General features: G+C 40.5%; 1 protein-coding gene across 7 annotated transcripts in view; it reads left to right on the plus strand.

Moving 5' to 3' along the window:
• The first annotated feature begins 12828 nt into the window (after window positions 1-12828).
• Window positions 12829-27551, plus strand: part of SLC44A1 (solute carrier family 44 member 1) — a 221834-nt gene continuing 207111 nt past the window's right edge. For all 7 annotated transcript variants that reach the window (XR_002179165.3, XR_012332617.1, XM_019948952.3 and 4 more), the window contains exon 1: window positions 12829-13006. Coding sequence is in view for 5 of the 7 variants with exons in the window: in XM_019948952.3 (XP_019804511.1) it covers window positions 12971-13006 (36 nt within the window). In the remaining 2 variants the exon portion in view is untranslated. The remainder of the gene's footprint in view (window positions 13007-27551) is intronic.

A 27551-nucleotide genomic window follows, 5' to 3' on the forward strand; every position in this document is an offset into this window, starting at 1 on the left:
TAAAGGAGATATGAGGGAAGACAACAAAGTGACATTTAATTCCAGCCTAGTACAGATGTTGTTGGAGAGTGTGAGCTGTACAGAACATGTTAATCAAACTTGGTATAAAAGATCACGATTCAATGATTGATCAGTTGAAAATTCACCAAAAATTTATCAGCATTTTCTAAAGCAACATTTTTTCAACTTTTTGGAAGTTACACATTCTTATTATAGAACTTGCAGAAAATATTGAAATATATGTACAATAAAATAAGAATCACCAATAGTTCAGTAACAAAGAATTAACCATTGATGACATATTATTGTTTCCTTCTCATCTTTCTCCCATGTACATAAATATGTGTTTTTACAGCTATCACTCTGATAAATGTCCTCACTCATAAGTCTTTGAAAACAATTTTGTTTCTTTCATTTGAATGAATCCCTAGAAGAGAGGTTATAAAGGTATAAAATAACAGAGTTGTTAAGAGATTGGGCTTTTAGTCAAACAGATCTGTATTTGAATCCCAGTTTTGCCACTTATGAGCTTGGGCTTGTAACCTTGGGCTACTTGTATAACTTCACTTCTCTAGGTCTCAACTATCGCTTCTGTTAAAAAAAAGAAAAAGAAAGGAAAGAAAAGAAAAGAGAGAAGGAAATTTGAAAAAACAAAAAAAAAGTGAAAAATGAATCTACTGCCTAAATTCATAGTAAGGATTTGAATAATGGAATGAATGTACAGCTCCTGGGATACAGTAAGGGAATCAATAAATGATTGTTATTGTTGTTGTTGTATAACATGACTACAGGGGATTTTATTGCTTTTTGTGTACTTTAAAAATACTTTTGTATATTTTCTAAATTAAAATGCATCTATTGCTGTTATTACAGAAGAACATTACTCTTTTTAAAAGATAATGCCACTTCTTGAAGTCATATTTCCATGTCTTTGTTTTTCTCTCTCTGCAACACAAAAGTAAGACCCTAGAAATCTTTCTGGTTTCAAAAGACTTGCATGCTGGGACTTCCCTGGTGGCACAGTGGTTAAGAATCTGCCTGCCAGCGCAGGAACACGGGTTCAATCCCTGGTCCGGGAAGATCCCACAAGCCGTGGAGCAACTAAGCCCGGGCGCCACAACTACTGAGCCTGAGCTCTAGAGCCCACGAGCCACAACTACTGAGCCCGCATGCCACACTACTGAAGCCTGTGCGCCTAGAGCCCATGCTCTGCAACAAGAGAAGCCACCGCAATGAGAAGCCTGCGCACCGCAACGAAGAGTAGCCCCTGCTCGCTGCAACTATAGAAAGCCCGTGCGCAGCAACGAAGACCCAACGCAGCCAATAAATAAATAAATAAATAAAAAATTAAAAGAAGTATAATATTGTAAAAAGACTTCCGTGCTAAGTATACACCGGAAACTTTGCAGTGGTGTGCCAAGGGTGGGGCAGGGGGAGTGGCTGGCCCTGTTGCAACAATAGAGCATGCACTGTCTGGAGAGAATTTTAAAAACCACTCAAGCCTAGTCTGTCTGCTTTTTATTATCATCATGTGTTCACAATTTTAAACAATGCTGGTGATAAAATGCTCTTCCCTAAAACATCTCTGGTTGGTCTATCTTCTAAACTGCTGAGTTTTAACAATATGTATATATATTATATACTATGTATAATAAACATATACTTATAAATTTATTATATAACACGTGTATATAATATGTATTATATAATATGTATATGTGTCTGTGTATGTATGTAAACTTCAAATTCTCTTTTTTTTAGACATGAGTAATTTCTATTTGTATAACGAATATTAGTATCTTGAAGCACTACCATGTAATTTTGTTTATGTTCTATGAATCAAATTCATTTATTCATTCATCATTCAAATTGTCTCTTAATCCGCATTGTACTCTATGTGGAAGATAATTCAGAGAACCCCCAGTTACACAGGCCACCCTGACACGTGGACGCAGCTTCATGGGTTTGCTTCGAGAGTAAGTTCGTAATAGCTAGGAATTGTTCAAGCTCACTTAGGGCACTGTTCATGTCTCCAAGCCCTGTGGTACAATATATCCCTACATTTAAACAGTAAATATGAATAAACAATGATAGCACATTGGTTCTAAAGACAAAGAGACAAAACTGGATTAATTTAATTCAATCATTCTGACAATTTGATTTTTTAATTAAAGTTTAAAACTTTAAACAGTAAAATGGTGAACTGCAAAGTGTGATACCTTGCAGTTTAGTTCACACAAAACACACATTTTTAGTTCTTAAAAATTAAATTTGCTCTTTTTAATTGTAAATTGTTTTGAAACTAAGGAATAAATTAAGAAAGTGAGTATTACTGATAATAATTTTCACATCTACAAGAGTGAATTAAAAATTATCTGTTGCCGGTGTCAAACATGCCAGGTATACCACTGTAAACTTGCAAAGTTAGATTTTCCTCATTTAATAATCACGATGCGATGTCACAGACGAGGACATGGGCTCTCACAGAGCTTATGTAACTTGCACAAGTTTCCATAGCTAGTAATATGCTATGCTGGTTATCAAGTCCACATGTGTCCTGACTACAGAGCCCAATATGGCAAGCAGCGTGGCAGGATGTTTGAGTTGCTAACAAGAAAGGGAAAGTAAGAAATAAAAGTTGTTATGCTTCAGCCTCTTTTTGAAAAAGAAACTTGCTTTGGGAAGTTCATTACTTTTGCCATGAACCTTGGAACCAAAAGTTATTAATTATCTCTACCAATACTCTCCTAAACAATCATCCAGGGGCCTGAGTTAATGCGCCTTTCCGTAGGAAACAATTTACTTTCCTTTCCCAGGAGGAAAGGGTTCAGTAGGTTTCTAAAAAAGACATTTTTCCTAACACCTGGTTGCTTTAATAGATGTTTGTTTAATTCTTTTTTCTAAGTAACATTAAAATAATACAGAGGACCTATTTTCAGAGTTTAGGAGAGGCTACAATGGTGAACCAAATGAGTTTTCTCAGTAGGTTAATACCTGAAGGCATTGGTGCTCACTCTACATTAATACGCCTTGACATTTACTTCCTAGAGAGGCTCCAACATTTCCACTGTTTTTAAATGTGAAACTGCTCTCAAGCCACAACTTTTAATTTTACTGTGACATTATCCTTTCCTTTTACCTGAAGTCATGAATGAGTTGTGCTTGGCAACACATGAAGGAAATTGCTGATGTCAGGAAAAGGACTGGTAATAGAATCAGAACTTTAATGCTGGAAGTGTTTTAGATCAGGTTACTGAAGGCTTTCCTCTGGCAAAATTTCAACTACAACTTTCAGCGAAAGCTCTTACTGTGGAAGGACTTACATCCTAGGAAGGCACTTGCGTGACAGAAAGAGGGACAAGAAGACCGTTGAGAGAGTGTTACAGGTTACAAAGGTCTCATGCTTTTAAGTTCACAGTGATTTAATGAGTTTTAGTCGCTTCTATTATATAGATGGGAAACCTGCTCTTAGCACAGAGGCTAAGGGGCTTGCCCAGGACCTCACAACTAGGAAGTGGCAAAATGGTTAGGCAGACCCACCTGTCACAAGTCCAGGGATCTTTCTACTATGCTATATTTGTTTCCTATGCAATGGCTACTTCTATCCCCCAAATGGCATTATGAAGTGATGAAAATACAATGGTTGAGACTCCCCTGGTGGTCCGGTGGGTAAGACTCCACCTCCCAGTGGAGGGGGCCCAGGTTCAATCCCTGGTCGGGGAACTAGATCCTGCATGCATGCTGCAACTAAGAGTCCACATGTCACAACGAAGATCCTACATGCAGCAACTAAGACCTGGTGTGGCCTAAATAAGTAAATATTAAAAAGAAAAGAAAAGAAAATACAATGGTTAAGAGCATGGGCTTTGGGGTCAAACAGCTTCGATCTGGATGACAATACTGCCATCTAATAGCTGTGGGATGGTGGGCAAATTATTACCTTATAAAGCAGTGACAGTAGTGCTTACCAAATATTCCATTGCTTCTCCAGTTGCTCCCTCTTTCTGTTATGTGAGACATATGACTAGTACTAGTTAATGAAAAATACCCAATGCAATGTATGCCATTTCTGGGCAGAAGCAGTGAAACATCCATAGATAATTATCCAGTTCTTTCTTATCTCTGAGAGATTGAAAGACTTCAAGTTAAACAGGTTGCAGTTACAATATCTTGGAGCCTCTATAAGCCTGGGTACCTGACTGACTATATGGAATAGACGCTACCACTCATCTCTCTCCAGCCAGGCTAATTTTTGTGCCATACAAACTGTGAAGGAGAAATAAACCCTTGTTCTATGAAACCACTTAGATTTGAGGGTAAATTTATTGTAGCAGCATAACCCAGTCTATCAAGACTAATTTTTTCGTACCTCATTTTCCTAAACTCTAAAATAGTGATAATAATTTTGACTTAATAGAATTATTGTGAGGATGAAATGAGACTTTTCAGGCTACACCTGGATACATTGTCAAACTAGCAAGAGGCAGGAGGAAAGAATGGGATGTGTGGCAATCTTGGTGAATCACTGTCTCTCTGTTTTTTCCAAAAGTAAAGGAAAATAGACTGCATGATCTCCAGACTTTCCTTGCCACCAACTAGGATGTTCTGCTATCTCTCACATCCAAATTTCTCTCTGACCTCAGAATTCAGTCATTCAATTGTTTGACCCAAATTTGTTGGTGCCTATTCTGTTGTCAAATGCTGTGCTAGGAGCTGGCCTCAGGAACAGATCTTGAGAAGGGGCAATGTGGATTTTCTCTAAATCCAAACTGAGGACAGGACATACACTTTCTGGAGATGATCTGGAGAACCTTAGCAGAGTCTCTCTTTCCTACTTATGAAAAAGCCATAAATGAAACGCTCCAGAAGTGAGCCTGGGGAGACTGTGATAGCTATAAGACGGCGGCCCTTCGGGAGGGGAACTGCATGTCATTTTTGCTTTAGTACTCTCTTTAAATGTCTTTCTACATCCCTGCAACTAGCTGAGGGGGAGTAAGAGAGCAAAGCTGTCAGACCAGCAGCATCTTAATTATGGAGATTAGAAATATTTTATGCAATTGACACAGTCTCTTCTAAATTACATAGTATTAGGGAAAATGACTCTGTCTAATGCCAATGAGAAAGGAAGAAAGGAGCTCTGAGAAAAAGAACAGGTGGATTTTGACAGTTTGTCCAATAAAATAATAATAGTTGGGGGAAAAAAACTTTAAAAACCAGACTAATGCTACAATTTTCATTGCCTGACACAAATCTCTTAACAGGACTTGAGGGAAGCTGGGAATGATGGTAGCTGAGCTTCCAATTGCTAGTCCAGCCAGACCTCACAGCCTGCCCCCTCCCCTTTTCTTTCATTTTGTTCTTCAGCTCCACACTAGGAGACAAACTACTGGAACACTTGGGAAGCGAGCGAGTCGGTGGTCAAATCAGGCTTCATTCCCAGGTAGTATATGTCCTTTGCTCAGTGGGAGAAATACCAATTAGTAGCCCCGAAGTGGTATCTTGGTATTCTCAAAAAGTTCAATTACTTCCCATGGCCTAGTAATCTCCTGCCAGGCATAGGAGGATCTGGTTCTATAAGAATTGAGGCCCATTGAGAGCATCCTGAAGACTGAAGGCTTTGGTAAGAATATGGAGGACTCCTGTCAATCAACTTAGGCATCATTTTGCTGAATTGAGCAGGGAGTTGATGAGTAGGGGCAACAGCTTTAGCACCCACTGTTTTTATTTAATCTCTCCTTCCTCTAGACCTCCTTGTAAAATATCATCATAGTGATCTTTTTAAAGCAAAAAGCTCCCTTTATTACCTTTTTGCTCCAAATTTCCTGCTCCTTTTGTCTGTAGGAAGTACAGACTCCAAGGCTTATGGATGCCAGTGGGTAAAGTAGATGGGAGAAGCTGACTCCTGTCAGAAGAGACTTGAAAGAGTGTTGGGAACCATAGCAAATTGGAGAGCTCCTGGCACTGCTTCCCAACTTCCCATCCCACATGCTCTCCTTACAACGTGACACGGACATTTCTTCAGTTGGGGTTAGGGCGGTGGTGGCATCTGTAGTTTCTTCCTTTGAATCTTAATGGACCTGTGACTACAGCAAAAGTCATGCTATCTGCTGTCTGAGGTTAGGTTATAAAAGGGAATGCAGTGTCAGCCTCGTTCTCTTGGGATGCTCACTCTTGGAACCCAGCCACATGCTGCAAGGCAACCCAGGTCACACGGTAAGTATTCTGGCTGACAGCCAACAGCCAGCATCAGCTATACCAGACATGTGAGTGAGAAGACTTTGAAATGACTCCTGCCCTGTCCACTGTCTGATTGCAATCATAAGAGCCGCCCAAGAGAGAACTGCCTAGCTGAGCCCACTCAGTCCCCAGAACTATGAGAGGTGATCATAAATAATTGTTGTTTTAAGTCACCAAGTTTTAGTTTGGTTTGTGATGCAACAATGGATAGCTGGAACAGCCAACAGATCTTACTTATTTATTCATTTATTTATTTTTTGGCCGTGCCATGTGACTTGTGGGATTTTAGTTCCCTGACCAGGGATCAAACCCAGACCCTCAGCAGTGACAGCTCAGAGTCCTAACCACTGGACCACCAGGGAATTCCCAGATCTTATTTCTAAACCTGCACTTTCGCTTAAGTCATTTTGTGCCTTTGAACCTACCTACTGTTCAGGGACCAGCTCAATACCTTTCCTAAACATTGATTAATAGCGATCTGTTCTTTCTCCATACTTTCTCCATGATTAACAGGTCATTTGTGAGGACCCCATTCCCCTGCAGTTATTTTATTAAAATATTCTAATATAGTTTAAAAAACAATACCTGCTTTTGTCAAAACTACAAACAATAAACAATAATTCAGAAAGTTATTCTGTCTTGCCCTATCTCACTCCAGTTTACCCCCATCCCCTCTCCAAAGGTAACAGCTTTAACAGAGTGGTACATATTCCTCACAACCTCTTCTGCAAACACATACACTCACACGTACAAACTATTCACATAAACAGGATTCCATCACAATACTGTTTTATAAACTGCTTTTTCAGTTGATGACATATTTTAGTTATCTTTCTGTCAGTAAATACCAATCTATCTCATGCTTTTTAACAGCTGTATAGTATTTCCTATTATTTAACCAATTGTTTAACTAATATTCTCTTTGTAGAAATTTAGGTTTTCCCAAACTTTTCCTTATTAAAAACAAGAGTATATTGCTGTTGGATACATTCCTGGGAGAATTGCTGAGATTTAAAAAAAAAGCACCTGGGCTTCCCTGGTGGCGCAGTGGTTGAGAGTCCACCTGCCGATGCAGGGGACACGGGTTCGTGCTCTAGTCTGGGAAGATCCCACATGCAGCGGAGCGGCTGGGCCCGTGAGCCATGGCCACTGAGCCTGCGCATCTGGAGCCTGTGCTCTGCAACGGGAGAGGCCACAACAGTGAGAGGCCCGCGTACCGCAAAAAAATAAATAAATAAATAAAATAAAATGAAAATAAATAAATAAATAAAAGCACCTTTTAAGTTTGGTATAAATTCTTAAATTCTTCTTCAGAAAGAGGTAAGTATATTCCCATGAATAGTATATGAGAGTACTGTGACTTTCTCTGACACTGGATATTATCAAGTTTTTAAATCTTTGCCAGTGTTTCAGGTAAGGAATAATAGCTCCTAATTTTTTTAACCTACAGTTTTATTATTAGTGAAGTTGAGCGGCATTTCACATTTTATTAGTCCCTGTATTTCTTTCATTGTAGATTTTGTCTGCTATGCCCTTTGCCCATTTTTTTTTTCTTTTTTTTTTTTTGTAGGAGTTGTTTTAGTATTATGGATAATAAATGTCTTAATCCATTCAGGCTGCTCTAACAAAATACCATAGACTGGGTGGCTTATAAAAAATTTCTTTGAGAAACAGAAATTTGTTTCTCACAGTCTGGAGTGTGCAAGTGCAAAAGCAGGGTGCTGGCATATCAAGTTTTGGCAAAGGTTCTCTTCTGTGTTACAGATCATAACTGTGTCCTCACATGGTGGAAGAGCTAGAGAGCTTTCTGGAACCTCTTTTATAAGGCACTAATTCCATTCATGAGGGTTCCATCCTCATGAACCCAAGCACATCCCAAAGGCCTATACCTCCTACTATCATCTTTGGGGTTAGGATTTCAACACATGATTTTTGGGGGACACATTCAGACTACAGCAGTAAACCATTTACATATTGCTTTGCAAGTATTACTTATCTGTTTGTTGGTTGTGTTTATTTACAGAATATTTTGCATCTAGGAATTTTAAAAAGGTTATGTAATTGATCCTATCTGTCTTTTACTAAGGTGTTAGGCTAAAGTGTCTTCCAAAGAAAGACACTTTCATACTTCTAGTGTTATAGAAGGAAATATTTTTTATTCCAATTGCTTTATAGAAAAAAAAAAGCCAAACATTTAAAAAAAGTAATTGTTTAATGTTTCAGATAAACTTTTCTTTGAGACATTCTAGTAGGCATTTAATTTACAAATCTAAATTTCCAGGAACTCATACTGAGAAAATTCATTCATTCATTGAAGAGATATTTATGACACATTCCTGGGTACCGAGCTCTTTTCTAGGTTTACAGTACACAGTGGGAACTTGTCTAGTGGAGGTAAGAAAAAAAGGGGAACGGGAAAAAACATAATGCAGCAATTTTTTTTTTTTTTACAAACAAAATAATCTGTGGCTTCTGAGCTTATATAGCATGTGGACTCATTTTTCTCATTATATTTAAACATAACATACTCGCATTCTTGGCTTAAATGTCTTTCCACCTCACTAAAATGTAAAACGACTTAAGGGTGTGAGGAATGTCCTTCATTCATCTTTGAATCCTTGGCATCTAGCTAGTATCTGGCTCATTATAATGGCTCAAGAACTATACTGTTAAATAAATGGATTTCCCTATTTTACAAATTGCCTCTTTCCTTCTCAAATGAATATTCATAATCCTGCCTTCCTTCCCCTCCTTCCTCACCCATCACCTCAAAATAAAAATGAACACTAGTTATATGTTAGGTCAGATCCCTGGGACTCATGTTTGCATACATGATACTTAAACATGCTAAGCTCATAAGAGGGACTCAACAAAAAAATTGAATGAATGAATAACTACAGATTTAAAAGAAATGTCTTTCAGAAAAGTAATAGGGAAGTGCCACACCCCTGTGAACACAAGTTCACAGCAAGTATTTTTAGAGAACTTATATGTTGTCTGATCTTGCAAAGGAAATCCCAGTAAAAATAAATAAAAGCCAGATTTATTAATTAACACTGGAGAAACATCAACTTACAAGTGTGGGCAGGAGCAAAGTTGCACAGCTAAGGAATTATGATTCTCACTGGAGTCTTTCTGGGAACAATGTTGTCTTTTTTCTGCCACATGCCTGAGTTCACGGAAGCTCTTTTCAGGGGTTCCTAACTTCAGGGTTTAACTAGGACGCTGGGATACATTTCAGTCTTCTCAAAGAGAGACCTGCTCTTGCATCTCTGGTAATGAATGAACAGTTCCAGCCCTTGGTTACAATTAGCTTTCACTTTTGGAGCATTTCCCAGGGGTGATATGCGAATAGCTTGAAGGAGGAGGTTGTGAGGCGGACATGGTAGTCAGGGCTCTGCCGAGGCAAATGTGCTCGTGTGGGATGCGGCTGTGAACACAGTATGTGCTAAAATGTAAATAACACAGCCAAAGCACCAAATGCCATGCTTAAAAATTTTGTTTTTAATAGAGGACTTTTCTGAGCAGTTATAGACATACACACATATGGATGCATTTATATTTCTTTTACCCCCAAACCTGAAATCATGTGAACGATGAGTCGGGCTTTATTAAAATCTCCGGAAAGACCATTAGTTCAGTGTTTTCCCTCGGTGAGTGACCGGCACCAAACCCCCCATTTGAAGTTGGAAACCCTGGAATTCACATGGCCAATTATGCAATACTAGACCACTGGGAAGCATTTCTGGCTGGCTCAGCTGGTGATCTGATTTTACCCTGCAGCATCAAGATTGATAGACCTTATAATTTTATCCTGGTTAGTGCAGATGCTGTTCTTACATAAGTTTTTTTTTTTTTTAACATCCCTTTTTCTTAAAAGAAAAACAAACCCAAGTCTTTCCCAAGTGGTTTGGCTTGATGACATCTCATGGTGGTTAATATCAGTACCCTGATCACTAGCTAGTGGAAAAAAAATTCCCTTTCAGGATTTCTGAATTTGCTGTAATTTAATTTCATTGAATGCTGTGTGTGCTTGTTTGTGAGAAAGAACGAAAAGAAGCAGTAATTTGCCCCCCTCTAAATCATTCCTTTTATGAGGCTTCTTTGGGTAGGGGGAGGGGTGGGAAAGAGACTCAGAAGGTACAGAACATCAATTTGGGAGCTGTTAGTTTCTTTCATGCTAATGACAAGGTATAACTTAAAAACATAACATTCATATGCATATATGGTGCATATATACATAATTAGTATATTGACAAAGCACCTAGCAGAACCTTAGAACTCTTAGTTCCATTAACCCTTAAAGGGAAAACTGGGATTCGGATCAGTCAAGCACAGTGGAATGTGCTCCCTTTCAATTATATACACCCATCATCCTTGTCGAGGAAAGAGACCTCCCAAAAAAGTGAAATGCATTTTTTTTTTCTGAAGCACTGTCACAGTCTGTTATGTATTTATCAGTTTTTGCAGTTCTAATTACAAAATAAGCACTAGCTACTACGTAGAATAACTACACTAGCCAAAAAGATTTTTATAATCTGAGAGAAATGCTCCCATATTGACTCTGCTAAGAGAAGCAACTGCCCTTTCCTTGATTATAAAGAAGGAAGACAGATGGCTTCTTGTTCAAGACTGTAATTTTACTTTCAGCCTCCTCCCTCAGTTAAAAACAAGATGTACTTTGAGGCTTTGAGGGAAAATCTCAAGGGAAAGTTTTTTATTCCTGGCTGCATTGAATAATTCAACACACATTTGAGAGAGCTGAGAAAGATACAAAGGAGAAAATGTTTTCCCTTGTTCTCAGGGAGTTTACAATCTAATTGTGGAGTTTACAGTCAGAATTGGGACCAGAGCCATTAAAGTTTTATTTTTTTCACTTCTCTTTAATGGCCTAATGGTTACTAGTAACACACTTAGGATTCACCAGCCCAGTGGTACGGTGGACCCTCTGATCAAATTTGAAGGGAACATAAGGAGAATGCAAAGGAAGAATAATCTCAAGCAGTACTTATTAAGTCCTTACCATCCTACTAGCTACTTTCAGATAGTATTTAATCTTGACAACAACCCTTCCTGGTCATCCTTATTACCTGTTTTTCACAGACCAGGAGAAAGAGGCAGAAGTGATGCATCCCTGGTCACAGACATAGGAAATGGTATTGAAACACACCAACTGGGAATTCTTCTTTGGCCTTTTCTTTGGCTGTCCCTAGGTTCCCATCTTGAATTTCCTTTGCTTAGATTCCCTTTCAAGGCATGTGAAGTTAATTTACTTCTGTGCTATTTTTTCCCTCTTTGTCTCTGAATAGTCTTTAAAACTTGCTGTCTTTCATTTGGCAAGTCAGGCCTTCTAGAGTCTCCTTTGCAAATACTTTTTCGTTTTTTCTTCTTTTCTAACTGATTCTGTCTTTAAGACATTCTTTGACAGGATGAAAGGAAACATAAAAAGGTGCCTCATAAGTGGTTCTCTTAATATTAAGCAGGATCTTCAGTTTTATTCCTGCCACATTTTAACTGTTCTCATCTCACACGATTTCTCAAGGACTTGGGTTGTAGACTTCTTGAAGGTGGTGACCGCACCTACTGTAACTTGTTGATACTGCATACCGTATTCATGTAACAACAGGGACTTGTAAGAGAGCAGAAACTTTGGTTCTTTCGTTCACCTCTTTGTTCCCAGTGCCTGTAAATTACTGGAACTTAGTGTGCCCTCAGTATACATATGTTTTAACATGATAAATTAATACTCGCTTATTGTTTTTTGTGGACTATTCTGTATAAAAAGTTTCGTTTAGATCCAGTATGGCTCTGAATTGACAGAACTGTAGAATTTTTTTGCCTTTTCCCTATTTTCGGCCCTTTATAACAATTTCGACCTTGGGTGCATTCCATTAAGCTCTTGGTGCCCTTCAAGGCTCAGTTTCCACATCAGCAAAATGGGGCGAGTGGCAACAGTTGCTTGTTTCTCCTTGTCTTCAATCACCTACTGCTTCTGCAGGGGTTTTATTGCGTACGCTTTCCCCTGGATAAAATCAGCCACCTGAGAGGTAAGAAACCAGCGGGATCCTCGGGTTGCGCGCCTACTGGGGATGGCTAGCAGCTCCGCAAGCCTCGCCCGTGCCTCCCAGGTCCGGAAGCAACCCGGCCCCATTTCGGCTGCGAGCCTGTCCAGCCCTCCGGCGCCCCAGCCTCAGGCGCCCTCTCGCACCGAGGTAGCGCTCTGCCTCGGTGCCACCGCTAAATTGGCTCGGCACCGCGCAGGTTCCGACGCGCGCCGAAGGGCCCGGCCTCGTTTTGGCCGCATTCGCCCGGCCGCCCGCGCGGCGCTGCACTGGGGGCGGGGAGTCTGATGGGAGAAGCGCGCGGCGCTGAGAAGGCGGCGGCCGGGGAGAGGGAGCCGGAGAGGGACTGGGCGCGGGAGGCCGGAGGCGGGGGACAGGGGGAGGCGCCGCCGCCGCCGCCCGCCCCTTTCCGCTGGGGAGCAGCTGCAGCAGCAGGAGCGGAGCGGGAGCCGCGCAGCCACTACCGCCGCCGCCGGGGGATGTGGTCGGCGCCCGCCCCGAGCCGCGCCGCCTCCTGAGTACCCGCCGCCGCCCGAGCCGCCGCCGCCGCCGCCGCCGAGCCGTGCGGAGCCAGGCCGCGCCCTCCCCGGGCGCCCGCCGGCTCGCATGCCGAGGGGCTCCGGGGCGTAGCTGCGCGCCCGGCGCCGCCTCCGGGCTCCTCCGGCCCCGCCATGGGCTGCTGCAACTCCGCCTCCTCAGCCGCGCAGGTGAGGGGCTCCCGCCTCCCGGCCGCCCGCCCGGATGCCTCCCCGCGCGTGCCGCGGGCGCCCGCAGCCTCCCACTACCTGCGAGCGTCCCCTCAACCCACCGTGCACTCCAGAGACCCCCACTCCCGCCTCCCTCTCCCGCCTCCCCCTGTCCCGAAGATGCCCCCGCGCTGGCTCCCAGGGCTGCCGATTCGCAGGCACCTCCGCGCGGCCCCCAGGGCGCCGCTAGCTCTGCCCAGCCCCTTGCCGACTTGGCCGCCTCCTCCCAGTAACACCTGAGCGGCCCGTCCCGCCAGCCCGCAGGTAGAGGCAATAAGGGCGTCTGCTCTCTGCCCCTGGTGGCACCCCCTTCCCTCGTCTTCCGGGCCTGGTTCCTCTCTTCCTACCTCCTTGGAGTCTTCCCCCTCCCCATCCACAGACTATTTTCTGTGCTCCCTGGGGGAGTACCCCCAGTATGGGCTGTTCACCCCTCTCCCACCTTATTACTGTTTCTGCTCTTAGATATTCTGTCCCTTTTCTCTTGCCCGCCGCCCCCCGTCCGGGTTCAAGTGTTTAAGCGGATCCCGGAGCCCTTCTACGACCCGCTTCCCCGATTCTAGCCGCTCGCTTCCCACCCCATCCCCCCTTTGTGCCTTGACCCCGGGCACCGCGGCCTCTTCGCACCCCGAGGCCCCTGCGGGAGCGCGGGGATTGGGCTGAGAAGGAGATTGGGCACCTGGTGGGTGACGGGATCGTTACGGAGACTCCCTCTTTGTTGCCAGTGTAACAGGAGGAAGAGGTGCCGAATTTAGTTTTTCTGTGTGCACTGGCTGAGTGTTGTCGCTGAGGGCTGAGATGCAGAGATTTCTCCCAGCTTCTACCCTGCCCCCATCCAGATTTCGCTAACCTCCCTCTCTTTTGCCGATCCGAGCCCTTAACCTGGATAGAAATGTTTAGACAACTGTATAAGGATCAAACGTAATAGGACTCGACTGCTGGCCGCTAATAACTAAGAGGACCTGTTTGTAAATTACCTAATTTAGTGGATTAGTGAGTGTATTTACAAATACGATAAAAAGCAATCAGGAATACTGCATCAAACTGTCTGGTGGTGGTGTATGAAAAATAGGCTCTGACAACGCCTGGGATGTAATCTCACAGTTTCATTAGTGTAGAATGTAACTGTGGTCTTTGATTTGTTTCTTTTGGGGGGATACAAGGGCTCTTGTTTTTAGAAATAAAGGCTGGTCCGTTCTTGGTGAAGAAAAATGCTAGTTTGGAAAAAAAAATTCCTTCAGAGATCTAGCATCTGTGATAATGCCAGAAGTGTTTTGCTGCTTCTAAATGACTATATATAACTCAGTTTTAAATAACCTGCATACTTGTTCTGAAAATCTGAGATCTGTTAGAAAATGACTAGAATTGCAGATGAATGGAGGACATTTATGTTTTATTAAGTATCCATCCTATTTGTCTACTTCTTTTTTGGGTGTTTGCTTACTCTTTTTTTGATTTTTTTTTTCTTTTCCTATTAGGATCATAGTCAGGCTGACTGGTTTAGTTAGTTAAACCTTCCTGTTCAGTTAGAATAACAGAGAAAAACTATATGTAGTGGTGTTAGGAAGGAGAGGTCGATAGACCACAGTTTTCATATTAACAGATAAAGGTGTGGAATCACACAGTACCTTTCAACTGGTCAGAGATTTTGGGGGAGAGGGAGGAATCTACTTGGGTGCTATTCGTCTAATATTTACTTAAATATTATTTTCACCAAAAAGATATCTTTCCTGTCGCCTTTCTTTTAAGAATTGGGTTATTTTGCATCCTCTTTTGGAGATGGAATGCCTTTAAGACGGTATTGGATAGTTTATGGATGGCTTGTTCAGTGTTTAATCAATTAAATTTGGAAGGGATGGATGCTGGCCCAAAACTCTGCTTAACAGGTCTTGCATTTGACTAGCTCCACATCTTACTTTTCAGAATGCTGTCCCATATATTTTCCTTTCTTCTTCCTCCTCTTGCAGCCACTGTTTCCTTCATGCTGTGCTCTACAGACAAGATGCATGTCATGCACTCCGAAGGGTGCATTTTTTTTTCTGTGGATTCCTATAACCAATCACCAGCAGCTTTAGGGACTTGTAGTGTAAGTGGAGCATTGAGGTTTCGTGCCAAAGAGCTGGTCATCATTTTCTTTTTCCTTATTTGAGATTTTGGCATCATTCTTATTTTGTGAAATGTTACCAATCTGCTGCATTTTAATGCTCCTTTCAGTAGCATCACCAGTTAGGATAATATAGTATCTGTATGAGTTGTGTTGAAACAAAACAGGGATGCAGCTGCACATCTGCTCTAAATGTGAACCTCCACATCACTTTGAACCTCTCTTAGAGGCCTCAATTGTATTTTCAGGCAGAATGTTTCTTTCATCCCTTCTACTGAATTGTAAACTTCTTGAGTATAGGAACTGTTTTTATTTTCCACATGTTTGTATCCATTGCAGTGTCTCACTATACCTTGTACATAATAAGTTGCTCAGCAGTAGTCAATGAAGAGAATACAGATACACAGATTGGAACATTTGAACATTTGGCTGGCGAGTAACATTTAATATGAATCCAGCCCCGAACTATGTGCTGTTTTACTTCCATGAGCTGGTTGAGTAATGCCACCACGCCACCCTCTTCAAAGCTCAAATTTCAACTAAGTTAAAATTCACCTGCTTTTCCCACATTCCTTCCTATTCTGTCAGTGGTACCATCAGTTTGCAAAATTGAGCAGGTTTTTTCTTTTCTCCTGGTGCTCTGCTCAGTGCTTATTTTTTAGTTGGAGCAGTGGCTATAACATCTTAAAAGAGCTTGTCTGCAAACTCTAATGATAACCTGCACAGCACATCAAAACAATGTGCTTTGAGGTAATCTGCAGTTCAGTTTAGCTTTTCTCAGTGGTATCATCAGCAACTTTCAAGCCCTGGCAGGTTTTATCAATGTAAATATAGTGTGTTTCCTCTTTGTAGTAGGAATTCACTTTTGAAATACATATAATTTATTTTCCCTCATAGTCTCTTGCTATGTTGTAGACTCTCATAAAAGAGTTTATTGACTTCCAAACTGCTTCATCTCTTGTAGTCTGTTCTGGTATTATTTTCATTTTCTTGTCAGTGTCTGGTTATCATAATTTGCCATCAAAATAATTATCCTGTTTTTGGATTTAGATAAAAGAAAAGCATCACATTCTATACTTACTTGTATTTTACTGTTGAAGGAGGAAATTATTGGCAAAATTATTTATGCAGTATCAGATATGTGTTTCTAAGAATCTTAAGAACTCTTAGATACATTTATAGAACTCTTATAGAACTCTTATAGAACTCTTATTTTTTTTATTTGTGGCCACTACAAGTTACTTGCTAATATTAGTAATTGCTCAACACAAGCCAATACATGATAGCCTTTGCCTAAAAATCTCTTTGAAGAGAACATAAAAGTGAGATAGTCATGAGTTTCTTTTTACAGCACTAATCCTCCCTAAGATTCTTAAAATTTATTCCCAACTCTCCATAATTCGTTTATTCTGTTATAACCTGACATAATTTCTATTCTTGTAATGTTAAACTTCAAAGTTCAGTTGTAAATCTTCAGATTTATGAAATGTTCTTTCCCATTGACAAACCAGTTTGAATGAAGGAGGCTTTTGAAGGATTACTTAGCAAATTGCCAAAAGTCTTTGTCGTTAATGGCTAGATCATCATTTCTCACAGCAGCTCTTTGGAGGCCAGGAGATTTCGCAAGTGCTCTGAAGTTCTGTGTCCTTTGGTTCTAACCTTAGAAATTGTGAGAGGGATGGAGCGGAATCTTTCTAATTGAACAAACTGCCCCTCATATCTCTCTGGCTTTAGGAGAGATTGGTCTTGTCTCTGGTCTCGTCCCATGTCTTCTAATTGAGAGCTAAGTATTTAAGTGTGTTTTCCTAGCTCTCATATCTTGTCTCAGGAGTAATGAAAAACAATCAAGTGGTTCACAAATACTGGTTAACTTTTGAGAATGTTAACTGTTCTTTAACAGAATTTTATTAGTACTGTAGTCTCCTTCTGCTTTGTGAACTTTGAAGTCAGAGGGTAAAAATGAAATTTGAAGACTGTCTAGCGAAGTAGACCTGCTCTAACTGGAATAAAAAAAACACAGCATGAAGACAATTTATTTTTTTCTTCTTCTTCTGAATACTATGCTATTAGCCTAGAAGATCCATTCCTCCAAATAATGTAAGTCAAAAATATTAAAATTGGCTGGAAAGTAATGTAAAAATGGTGAGACTTTTTGTATACCTATTTTTCACAGCCATTTTCATGTTTTAATTTCTCTAGTAACTCTGAAGTTGACTTTACTTCCGTTTTACAGGGGAGGCAGTTGAGACTTGGACATTAGTTGAGACTTGGCTGAAGTCTCAGAGCTACTAAGGGATCCATCCAAACTTTACCCCAGGTCTTTTGAATGTGAGTCCTGTGCTTTTCTTTCTGCGTTCACATACATGCTTCCCATATCATAAATTGCAGTTCATTTTATCTTTAGAAAAGGTCCACTCAATAACATTTTGAATTAAGGAATGTCCAAGTTAAAGTCATACCTTTTTGAACTTGCTGCAGTTACTAGCTGGAGAACGACATAATGTGGTACAGCAAAACTAGTCCAGTTAAAAAGTTCCCAGGCTTAACAAATACTACCAAATACTATCTGATGTGTTAATCCTATCATTTAGAAATGTTATTGGCTTGAAGGACATTTATTTATAGAAATATATTCTCTATTCTATTACAGGTAATTGGTTAGTAGCTATTTTACTGTCTCCTTCCTCCCCAACCCTCCCCCCCCAAAAAAAAGAAGAAGTAAATATTTCAATTTCATAATTTGGCTCAGATTTGGGGAGCTCTAGTTTATCTTTATTAGAGATAAACTAGGCCTACTATCTCTCTTTTCTATTGAGCTAAACTAGAATGTAGAGATAAGAAGTAGTCTAAGGTCAGAGAGATACATTATGAGGTAGCTAGGACTAGAAACCTACTTAGTCACTTAATCTCTTGAGCTTTCTATAGTTAGTATTAATTCTTAATGTCTTAAGTCTTCTTATCTTTGTAACCTTGGCTCCACATAGGAAACACTTAGAGAACTTGTAAAAACACGGATTCCTGGGTCCTCCTTTCGGAGGTTCTGATGTCATTGGTCCAGGGGTATTTTTTAAAGTTCCCCTGGTGATTTTCATGTTCTGCCAAGGTTAAAACCCACTCTTACACACCCTTTCTTTAGATAATTCCATCTCCTTCTCTGGTTTCAGTTACAGTACATATGCTGACAATTCCGAAACTGAACTACTGAACTGAAACCAATTTTTTCCTGGCCTCTGAGCTATACTTAGCACTTCCACTAGAATGTCTTGTAGGCAACTCAAACTCAGCGTGTCAAAACTGAACTCAAAATTTGTAGGCACATACACACACATCTTTTTCAGTATCTTTGGTTCACTGAATGATACCAGTATCCTGGTGTGGAAACTGGAAAACCGAGGCACATAGGAAACCTGCCTCTCATTATTCCATACCTGGCCACCATATCTTGCCTCTTTCGCCTTCTAAACTCCACTACCAGCCCCCTAGTTTAAGCTTCTGTCATCTCTGGCCAGAACCTTGCTTCCATATCTCCCCATATTCATTCATGCTTCCTTCTAATTTTTCTCCACACCGCAGTCTTAGTGATCTCTTTAAAAAAAATCCAAAGCTGTGTGGGGATTGTGTCCCCCACCTACTTGAAACCCTTTAATGGTTTCTGATTGCTCTTAGGACAAAGACCAGAATCACTGACCCTAGCCAACAGTGCTGCATGGGCTGGTCTCCATCTCTCTTCAGCATCATTGTCTTCTCGTACCATGCTGCTCCTTACTCTCTGTGCTCGCTCCAACCTCACAGATTCTTCAGGAGACTGTATTCTTCTTTTAGAGCTTTTGCACATGTTTTTCACTTTTGGGGAAGGCTCTTTGCTTTTCTCCCTGGCCTTTGGCTGCCTGATACTCATCCTTTAAGTTTCAGCCTCAGAGTCACTTGTTTGGAAAAGGCTTCCTTGATCCTTCAAACCAGGCCATGTCTCCTCATTAAGTTCTCACAGCCTTATGTATTTTCCCTACGAACACCTAAAGCAATATGCAGTTAATGTCTAGACTAGGAGTTGGCAAAACTACAGCCCATGGGCCAGATCTGGCCAGCTACCTGTTTTTGTATGGCTTGCAAGCTAAGAATGCTAAAAATGGTATCTATATATTTAAATGGGGGGAAAAAATCAAAAGAAGAATTTTACATGAGAAATTTATTTCATAAAAATTATATAAATTTGAATTTCATTGTCTACAAATAAAGCTTTATTGATAAAACCACATGCATTCATTTATACATTGTCTATAGCTGCTTTTATGCTACAGTGGCAGAGTTGAGTGGTTAGTTGTGACAGAGACCTTATGGCCTGCAAGTGTAAACATTTATTCTGTGGCTCTTAGGGAAAATGTTTACTAACCCCTGGTCTAGACTGAGTTGATGAGGAGAGGGACCATGACTGCATTGTTCATTGCTGTTATTCTCTGTGCTTAGTTGGTACCTGGTACCTGGTAGGTGCTTGTGAAATATTGGAACAAATTAGTGAATTTGTTCAAATCTCTTTCCTTTCATGGATGGATGTGGATAAACTCCAACCGTAGTGACTCTGATGTTTTAAAATTCAATATAGGGACTTCTCTGGTGGTTCACTGGTAAAGAATCCACCTTCCAATGCAGGGGACATGGGTTCGATCCCTGCAGGGAACTAAGATCCCACATGCCGGGGGGCAACTAAACCCACATGCCACAACTACTGAGCTCGAGCGCCTTAAGGAGAGAGCCCACGTGCCGCAAACTACAGAGCCTACACGCTCTGGAGCCCGTGCGCCACAACTAGAGAGAGAACCCGCACGCCGCAACTAGAGGGAAGCCCGCACACTGACAAAGACCCTGTGTGCCACAACTAATACCCGACCCAGCCAAAAAAATAAAAGCAAGAAATTTTTAAAAAACGAAAAGTAGTTACTTATAAAAAAAATAAATAAAATTCAATATAAAAAAATTTTAGGGACTTCCCTGGTGGCGCAGTGGTTAAGAATCTGCCTGCCAATGCAGGGGACACGGGTTCGAGCCCTGGTCCCAGAAGATCCCACATGCCACGGAGCAACTAAGCCCATGTGCCACAACTACTGAGCCTGCGCTCTAGAACCCGCGAGCCACGTGCCACAACTACTGAAGCCTGTGCACCTAGAGACTGCTCCGCAACAAAGAGAAGCCACTGCAATGAGAAGCCCACGCACCGCAACGAAGAGTAGCCCCCACTTGCCGCAACTAGAGAAAGCCCGCGTGCAGAAACGAAGACCCAACACAGCCAAAAATAAATAAATTAATTAAAAAGAAAAATAAGAAGCTAAGGGCTTCAGTGTAAAAAAATTTTTTTTAAAGGACAAATACTTTTTTTTTTTTGACGGTGCCTGGCGGCTTGCAGGATCCTAGTTCCCCCACCAGGGATTGAACCCAGGCCCAGGCAGTGAAAGCACTGAGCCCTAACCACTGGACCGCCAGGGAATTCCATAAAAGGACAAATACTTTCGAAGAAGATTCTCAATAGAAGTTTTAGCAGCTGTCTTAAGCAGCTTGTCTGTTGCAGGTATACGTCTCCTGTGTGACGCATGTGTACTTGTAGAGGTGTAAGTTAGGGGGTGTTTTTTTTCCCCTGATGGACTCCTCTCTGATTTCATATCAGCTGTATAGTAAGATTTACTTAAAAAAACATTTGGTTGATAAACTACTGGAATTTTTTTTAATAATATTACTTTTTTTTAGCTGCTCTCTATAACATCCTGCAATCAAATATTTAGACATTTATTTAGTAAGGAAACTATTAAAAGCTATTTTTATCCTAATTTTTAAGGTTGCGAGATACGCTGAAGATTGCTGAACAGACATGTTTGATTTCTGGATACATTTGTATAATGTAAAATAAGGAAAACAGCAAAAAGATGGAAAAATTGAAAATATATGTTTACTTCAAGATGTTCAAGTAGCAGGGAAGGTATTAAAGTTTGCTTTTTTTTTTTGGTAGCATTATGATAATGGTAATGATAATGATCTAGTAAGATTTTTCATTATGAATCACTTAAGGATGATTCAGCTTTAAGAAATGAAAAACCTTAAATCTAAATAGCTAATACATTAAGGAAAACTTACTTCCAGCTTGGTTAATTCAGTGGCTTGATGATGTCAACAAGGACCTGAGTTGTCTCTTTTTGTCATTTAAGGAAGTTAGTTTTTCCCTCACTTAGCTCCCCTTGTGATCCCAAGATGGATGTGACTCTGACAGACTCACGCCGATCTGCCAATCTCCAGTGCTTTTTCTTTCAGTAGGAGTTAGGGAGGGCTGCATACTCATCCCTAAACAATCTCTAGCAAGGGGGAGGCAAGGGCACTCTGATTGGATTAGACTAACCAGGATTTCCCTCTGAGTCAAGTGGAGGGTGGAGCAATACCAGAGCGAAATTAGGACTCCGCCACTAAGGCTTGGGGGTGTTGGGGAGAGTGGTGACTGAGTAGGCAGCCAATGGTATCTGCTTACATAGTTTTGTCATTTTCTTCTGCCTATAAGATCACACTTGTATGGTGTTTCCTAACATTTTGTTTATAGCTCCATTATAAAACCTCACAGTTCATAGTTGAAAGTCACACAGTTATCTTCCTATTTCCCCAGTGCTACTGCTCTAGCCACTGCTGAATCCCCGTCTTTCTCTTTTCCCCACCCCCACTGCTTCTTTCCCATTCTGAGGGAAGCATAGCTTCTGGATAAAGAAGAGCATTTAAGGTTGGAATAATGGTTAAGTAGGTAATCAGTTTTCCCACAACCAGGGAGACCCAAGAGAACCTTGGGGGTTACTATAACCTCTTCCCTTTCAAGCTCTCAATTTCCTTTTCTACCTCTTCTCACTTCTTTGTGTGTTTATCTCTGTCCGATTGGTACTCATTTTTTCTTTCTTTTTCCCTCCTTTCCCCTAAAGTTTTCTTTTTCGTCCCTTTTCTTTCTACCCCTACCTGATGCACTTAAGGGGCCGTAATACTAAGTGGAATATACTAGCATAGAAGAGGAGAAAGAGAGTGTCTTTTTTCCTCCTGTTTAATTTTGGTTTTTTTTGTTTTTGTTTTTTGGTATAGCAATAGTAAAACTGAAGATTCACATCATTATTTAGAATACCTCTATGATGTAAAGAGCTCTCACAGTATAAAAATTGCTTCTTTACAGAAGGAGAATTAGTAAACTAATATGTAAATATGTTCAGTCTTGCTAATAATCAAATCAAATTAAGGGTACATAGACACCACTTTCGTCTGTAACTTTGGTAGTTAACAGAATAATATTAATTGCTCATGTGGTTTCAACTCAAGTATACTTTATTGATTTGCTGAATAAATGGTATGACCCTCTTGGGACACTGTTTGATGACATACATTGAAAGCCATAAAAAAGTTGACACCCTTTAGTAATCCAAAAGTATACTAAATGCTAGATGACATTACATGTGGCATTATTTGTAGTAGCAAAATAGTTTAAGCATAATATTGCTGATGTAAAATTTTCTTAATATAAAATTCAGTTGAATTTAGTCTGCTATATGTGTCTCACTTCACCATACCCAACTAAATGATCCTCCCTTAATGGGTAAGTAGCCTTCTGCCATCCTTTAAAGAAATCCTTTCCCTACTGCTGCTCTAAAAGGATATTAGAATCTGAGAATTAAACACCATCTTGTACTGGCAGGAGTGTGGGCTGTATAGCCAGACCGAATGGCTCTGTCACCAGCTGGGTTATTTGGGCCAAATTCTCTAGCATTTTGTGTGTGTGTGTGTGTGTGTTTACATCTTTATTGGAGTATAATTGCTTCACATGGTGTGTTAGTTTCTGCTTTATAACAAAGTGAATCAGTTATACATATACATATGTTCCCATATCTCTTCCCTCTTGCGTCTCCCTCCCTCCCACCCTCCCTATCCCACCCCTCTAGGTGGTCACAAAGCACCGAGATGATCTCCCTGTGCTATGCGGCTGCTTCCCACTAGCTATCTATTTTACCTTTGGTAGTGTATATATGTCCATGCCACTCTCTCGCTTTGTCCCAGCTTACCCTTCCCCCTCCCCATATCCTCAAGTACATTTCTCTAGTAGGTCTGTGTCTTTATTCCTGTCTTACCCCTAGGTTCTTCATGACATTATTTTTCTCTTAAATTTCATATATATGTGTTAGCATACGGTATTTGTCTTTCTCTTTTTGACTTACTTCACTCTGTATGACAGACTCTAGGTCCATCCACCTCATTACAAATAGCTCAATTTCGTTTCTTTTTATGGCTGAGTAATATTCCGTTGTATATATGTGCCACATCTTTATCCATTCATCCGCTGATGGACACTTAGGTTGTTTCCATCTCCTGGCTATTGTAAATAGAGCTGCAATGAACATTTTGGTACATGACTCTTTTTGAATTATGGTTTTCTCAGGATATATGCCCAGTAGTGGGATTGCTGGGTCATATGGTAGTTCTATTTTTAGTTTTTTCAGGAACCTTCATACTGTTCTCCATAGTGGCTGTACCAATTCACATTCCCACCAGCAGTACAAGAGTGTTCCCTTTTCTCCACACCCTCTCCAGCATTTATTGTTTCTAGATTTTTTGATGATGGCCATTCTGACTGGTGTGAGATGATATCTCATTGTAGTTTTGATTTGCATTACTCTAATGATTAATGATGTTGAGCATTCTTTCATGTGTTTGTTGGCAGTCTGTATATCTTCTTTGGAGAAATGTTTATTTAGGTCTTCTGCCCATTTTTGGATTGGGTTGTTTGTTTTTTTGTTATTGAGCTGCATGATCTGCTTGTAAATTTTGGAGATTAATCCTTTGTCAGTTGCTTCATTTGCAAATATTTTCTCCCATTCTGAGTGTTGTCTTTTGGTCTTGTTTATGGTTTCCTTGGCTGTGCAAAAGCTTTGAAGTTTCATTAGGTCCTATTTGTTTATTTTTGTCTTTATTTCCATTACTCTAGGAGGTGGGTCAAAAAGGATCTTGCGTGATTTATGTCATAGAGTGTTCTGCCTATGTTTTCCTCTAAGAGTTTGATAGTTTCTGGCCTTACATTTAGGTCTTTAATCCATTTTGAGCTTATTTTTGTGTATGGTGTTAGGGAGTGGTCTAATCTCATACTTTTACATGTAGCCGTCCAGTTTTCCCAGCACCACTTATTGAAGAGGCTGTCCTTTCTCCACTGTACATTCCTGCCTCCTTTATCAAAGATAAGGTGACCATATGTGCGTGGGTTTATCTCTGGGCTTTCTATCCTGTTCCATTGATCTATATTTCTGTTTCTGTGCCAGTACCATACTGTCTTGATTACTGTAGCTTTGTAGTATACTCTGAAGTCAGGGAGCCTGACTCCTCCAGCTCCGTTTTTCGTTCTCAAGATTGCTTTGGCTATTCAGGGTCTTTTGTGTTTCCATACAAATTGTGAAATTTTTTGTTCTAGTTCTGTGAAAAATGCCAGTGGTAGTTTGATGGAGATTGCATTGAATCTGTAGATTGCTTTGGGTAGTAGAGTCATTTTTCACAATGTTGATTCTTCCAATCCAAGAACATGGTATATCTCTCCATCTATTTGTATCATCTTTAATTTCTTTCATCAGTGTCTTATAATTTTCTGCCTACAGGTCTTTTGTCTCCTTAGGTTTGTTCCTAGATATTTTATTCTTTTTGTTGCAGTGGTAAATGGGAGTGTTTTCTTGATTTCACTTTCAGGTTTTTCATCATTAGTGTATAGGAATGCCAGAGATTTCTGTGCGTTAATTTTGTATGCTGCTGCTTTACCAAATTCATTGATTAGCTCTAGTAGTTTTCTGGTAGCATCTTTAGGTTTCTCTGTGTATAGTATCATGTCATCTGCAAACAATGACAGCTTTACTTCTTCTTTTCCGATTTGGATTCCTTTTATTTCCATTTCTTCTCTGATTGCTGTGGCTAAAACTTCCGAAACTATGTTGAATAAGAGTGGTGAGAGTGGGCAACCTTGTCTTGTTCCTGATCTTAGTGGAAATGGTTTCAGTTTTTCATCATTGAGGACGATGTTGGCTGTGGGTTTCAAATTCTTTAACATTTTGTGCCTCATTTTCCCCAGCTGTAAAATGGGAACAATAATAACACCTATCTCACAGGCTTGTAGCAAACTGCACACCCCATGAAAATATCTTAGACATTATGATATTAATGTAAACTAAGGCTCTTAGATGTTCTCCTACCCATTAATACCCCCCTAAAAAAATCCTGTGTTTGGGTTTTGGAAAAGGGACCTCGACTTCCAAAAATTTTAAACTGTGTCTGGAAGATGAGTGTTAAGGGTGAAATGAACAGCAATAAGGAGAGGCTAAATTGGATGGTTAGGAGTTCACTGGAGAAGTTAAGAAAGGATGGACTAGTTGGAGAGTGGGCTTCCTGAAAATCATCCTTGATTTGGCTTTGAAGGATGGGTTTAGAAAATGTGGGAGGATAGACAGATTTTAGTATAAAGCAGGGACAAGAGAGGACATTTCAGTGAAAGGAATAGCTCGAACAAAGGCAAGGAAGCCTTTAACTGACTGCGTGTCCATTTGGAAAGGAGACCTTGCCAGAATAAAGAGAAATGTAACATGTAGGGAAGACTACTATTCCAAGGGGAGAGAAATGGGCAGCCATGGAGGGTTTTTCAGAGCTGTGTAAGGAGTAATCGGAGCCTTGCCTATGCCTGAAGCCAGAGAAAGGGAAACAGGCCACCCTGGAAACCGTTCAGTAACTTGAACCAACAGTGTAAATGGTAAACAGAAGAGACATTATAGAATTGAAATAGGACAGATTCTCCTGACTTAATCTGGATATGTGGGATAACGGAGAGGGATAAAACCGGTTTAGAATACTGTATAATGGAAGAAGGGTATTATAATTGACAGACATGGGAGTTGAGATGGAGACTAGAATATGGGGAGGGGAAGATGAATTTAATTTTGTGTGAACTGAGTTTGAGATGATATTAATACTCTATGTAGCAATTTCCCATAGGCAGTTGAAGATCCAGAACTGGATTTCAGAAAATGTTCTAAGTCATATGCATAAAGGAGATGCTGTAAGGATGTGTGGTCTCCCAGGGGAAGGAAAGGGCATGGAATATGAGAGCAGACCACTGGGTTTTCCCTGCTTTCATTCCCTAGTTGTCTGCCCTCATAGAATAAATTTCATTTGATTCTTGCAACTCTGAGATGGGTATCAGTGTTAGCCCCATTTTACTGATTAAAAAACTAAGGCTTGGGAATTCCCTGGCAGTCCAGTGGTTAGGACTCGGTGCTTCCACTGCCTGGAGCCCGGGTTCAATCCCTGTGGAATCCCTATGATTCCACAGTGTGGCCAAAAAAGAAAAAAAAAACAAAAAACAAAAAAACTGAGGCTCTATTTGCTGCAACATGGATGGACCTAGAGATTATCATATTAGGTGAAGTAATCAGACAGAAAGACAAATATCATTATATCACTTATATGTGGAATCTAGAAAAAAAGTGATACAAATGAACTTATTTACAAACCAGAAATAAACTCACAGACATAGAAAATAAATTTATGGTTACCAAAGGGAAAAGGGGGAGGGGATAAATTAGGAGTATGGTATTAACATATACACACGACTATAAATAAGATATATTAACAAGGACCTACTGTATAGCACAGCGAACTATATTTAATATCTTGTAACCTATAATGGAAAAGGATCTGAAAAAGAATATATATATGTGTTCTGCATCACTTTGCTGTACACCTGAAACTGACATAACATTGTAAATCAACTATACTTCAGTTGAAAAAAAAAAAGAGAATCTGAGGCGCAGAAGCTTGGGCAGCTTGCCCCAAGGCCCCCAAAGTAGTGTAAAGCCTGGAGTAGTTCAAAATGTGCGTTTCCTGCTGCACTGCATTCCCTTCCTTCTGCTGTACTGAGAGCTATATTTAAATAGTATATTAAATGTAGCCTAGATACCACGTTTCTGTCACTGAAATTCAGAGACTGTGTGTACTATTTACTCTGGCTTTAAAGTGTATGTGTGTTTGGGTGGGGTGGGTGTTGGTTTTCAGTCAGTGCACCCTAAACCAGAGATAAGAATGTAAGAATTTGCAGCAGGGTCTGTATAAGCGGTGGTTATAAACTGAAGACTCCTGGGACCCTTAACTGCTGTGCATTTCCTCCTGGGCCCTTCTGCATTTTCTTCTAAGAACTTATGTCTGAACAAGTCTATCATGGCAGTAAGTTTGCTAAAAGTGACCACAATTCTGTCCTTTCCCCATAACTCAGATTCTCAAGAATACAGTTTTAATAAGGAATATATATTTATATATTTAGTCTTTGGAGACCCATGGCCTCTGAAAGGGTTAATGTAATTGATACTAACGTTATTTAATAGT

The sequence above is a fragment of the Tursiops truncatus genome, chromosome 6, assembly GCF_011762595.2.
Source record: "Tursiops truncatus isolate mTurTru1 chromosome 6, mTurTru1.mat.Y, whole genome shotgun sequence".
NCBI lineage: Eukaryota > Metazoa > Chordata > Mammalia > Artiodactyla > Delphinidae > Tursiops > Tursiops truncatus.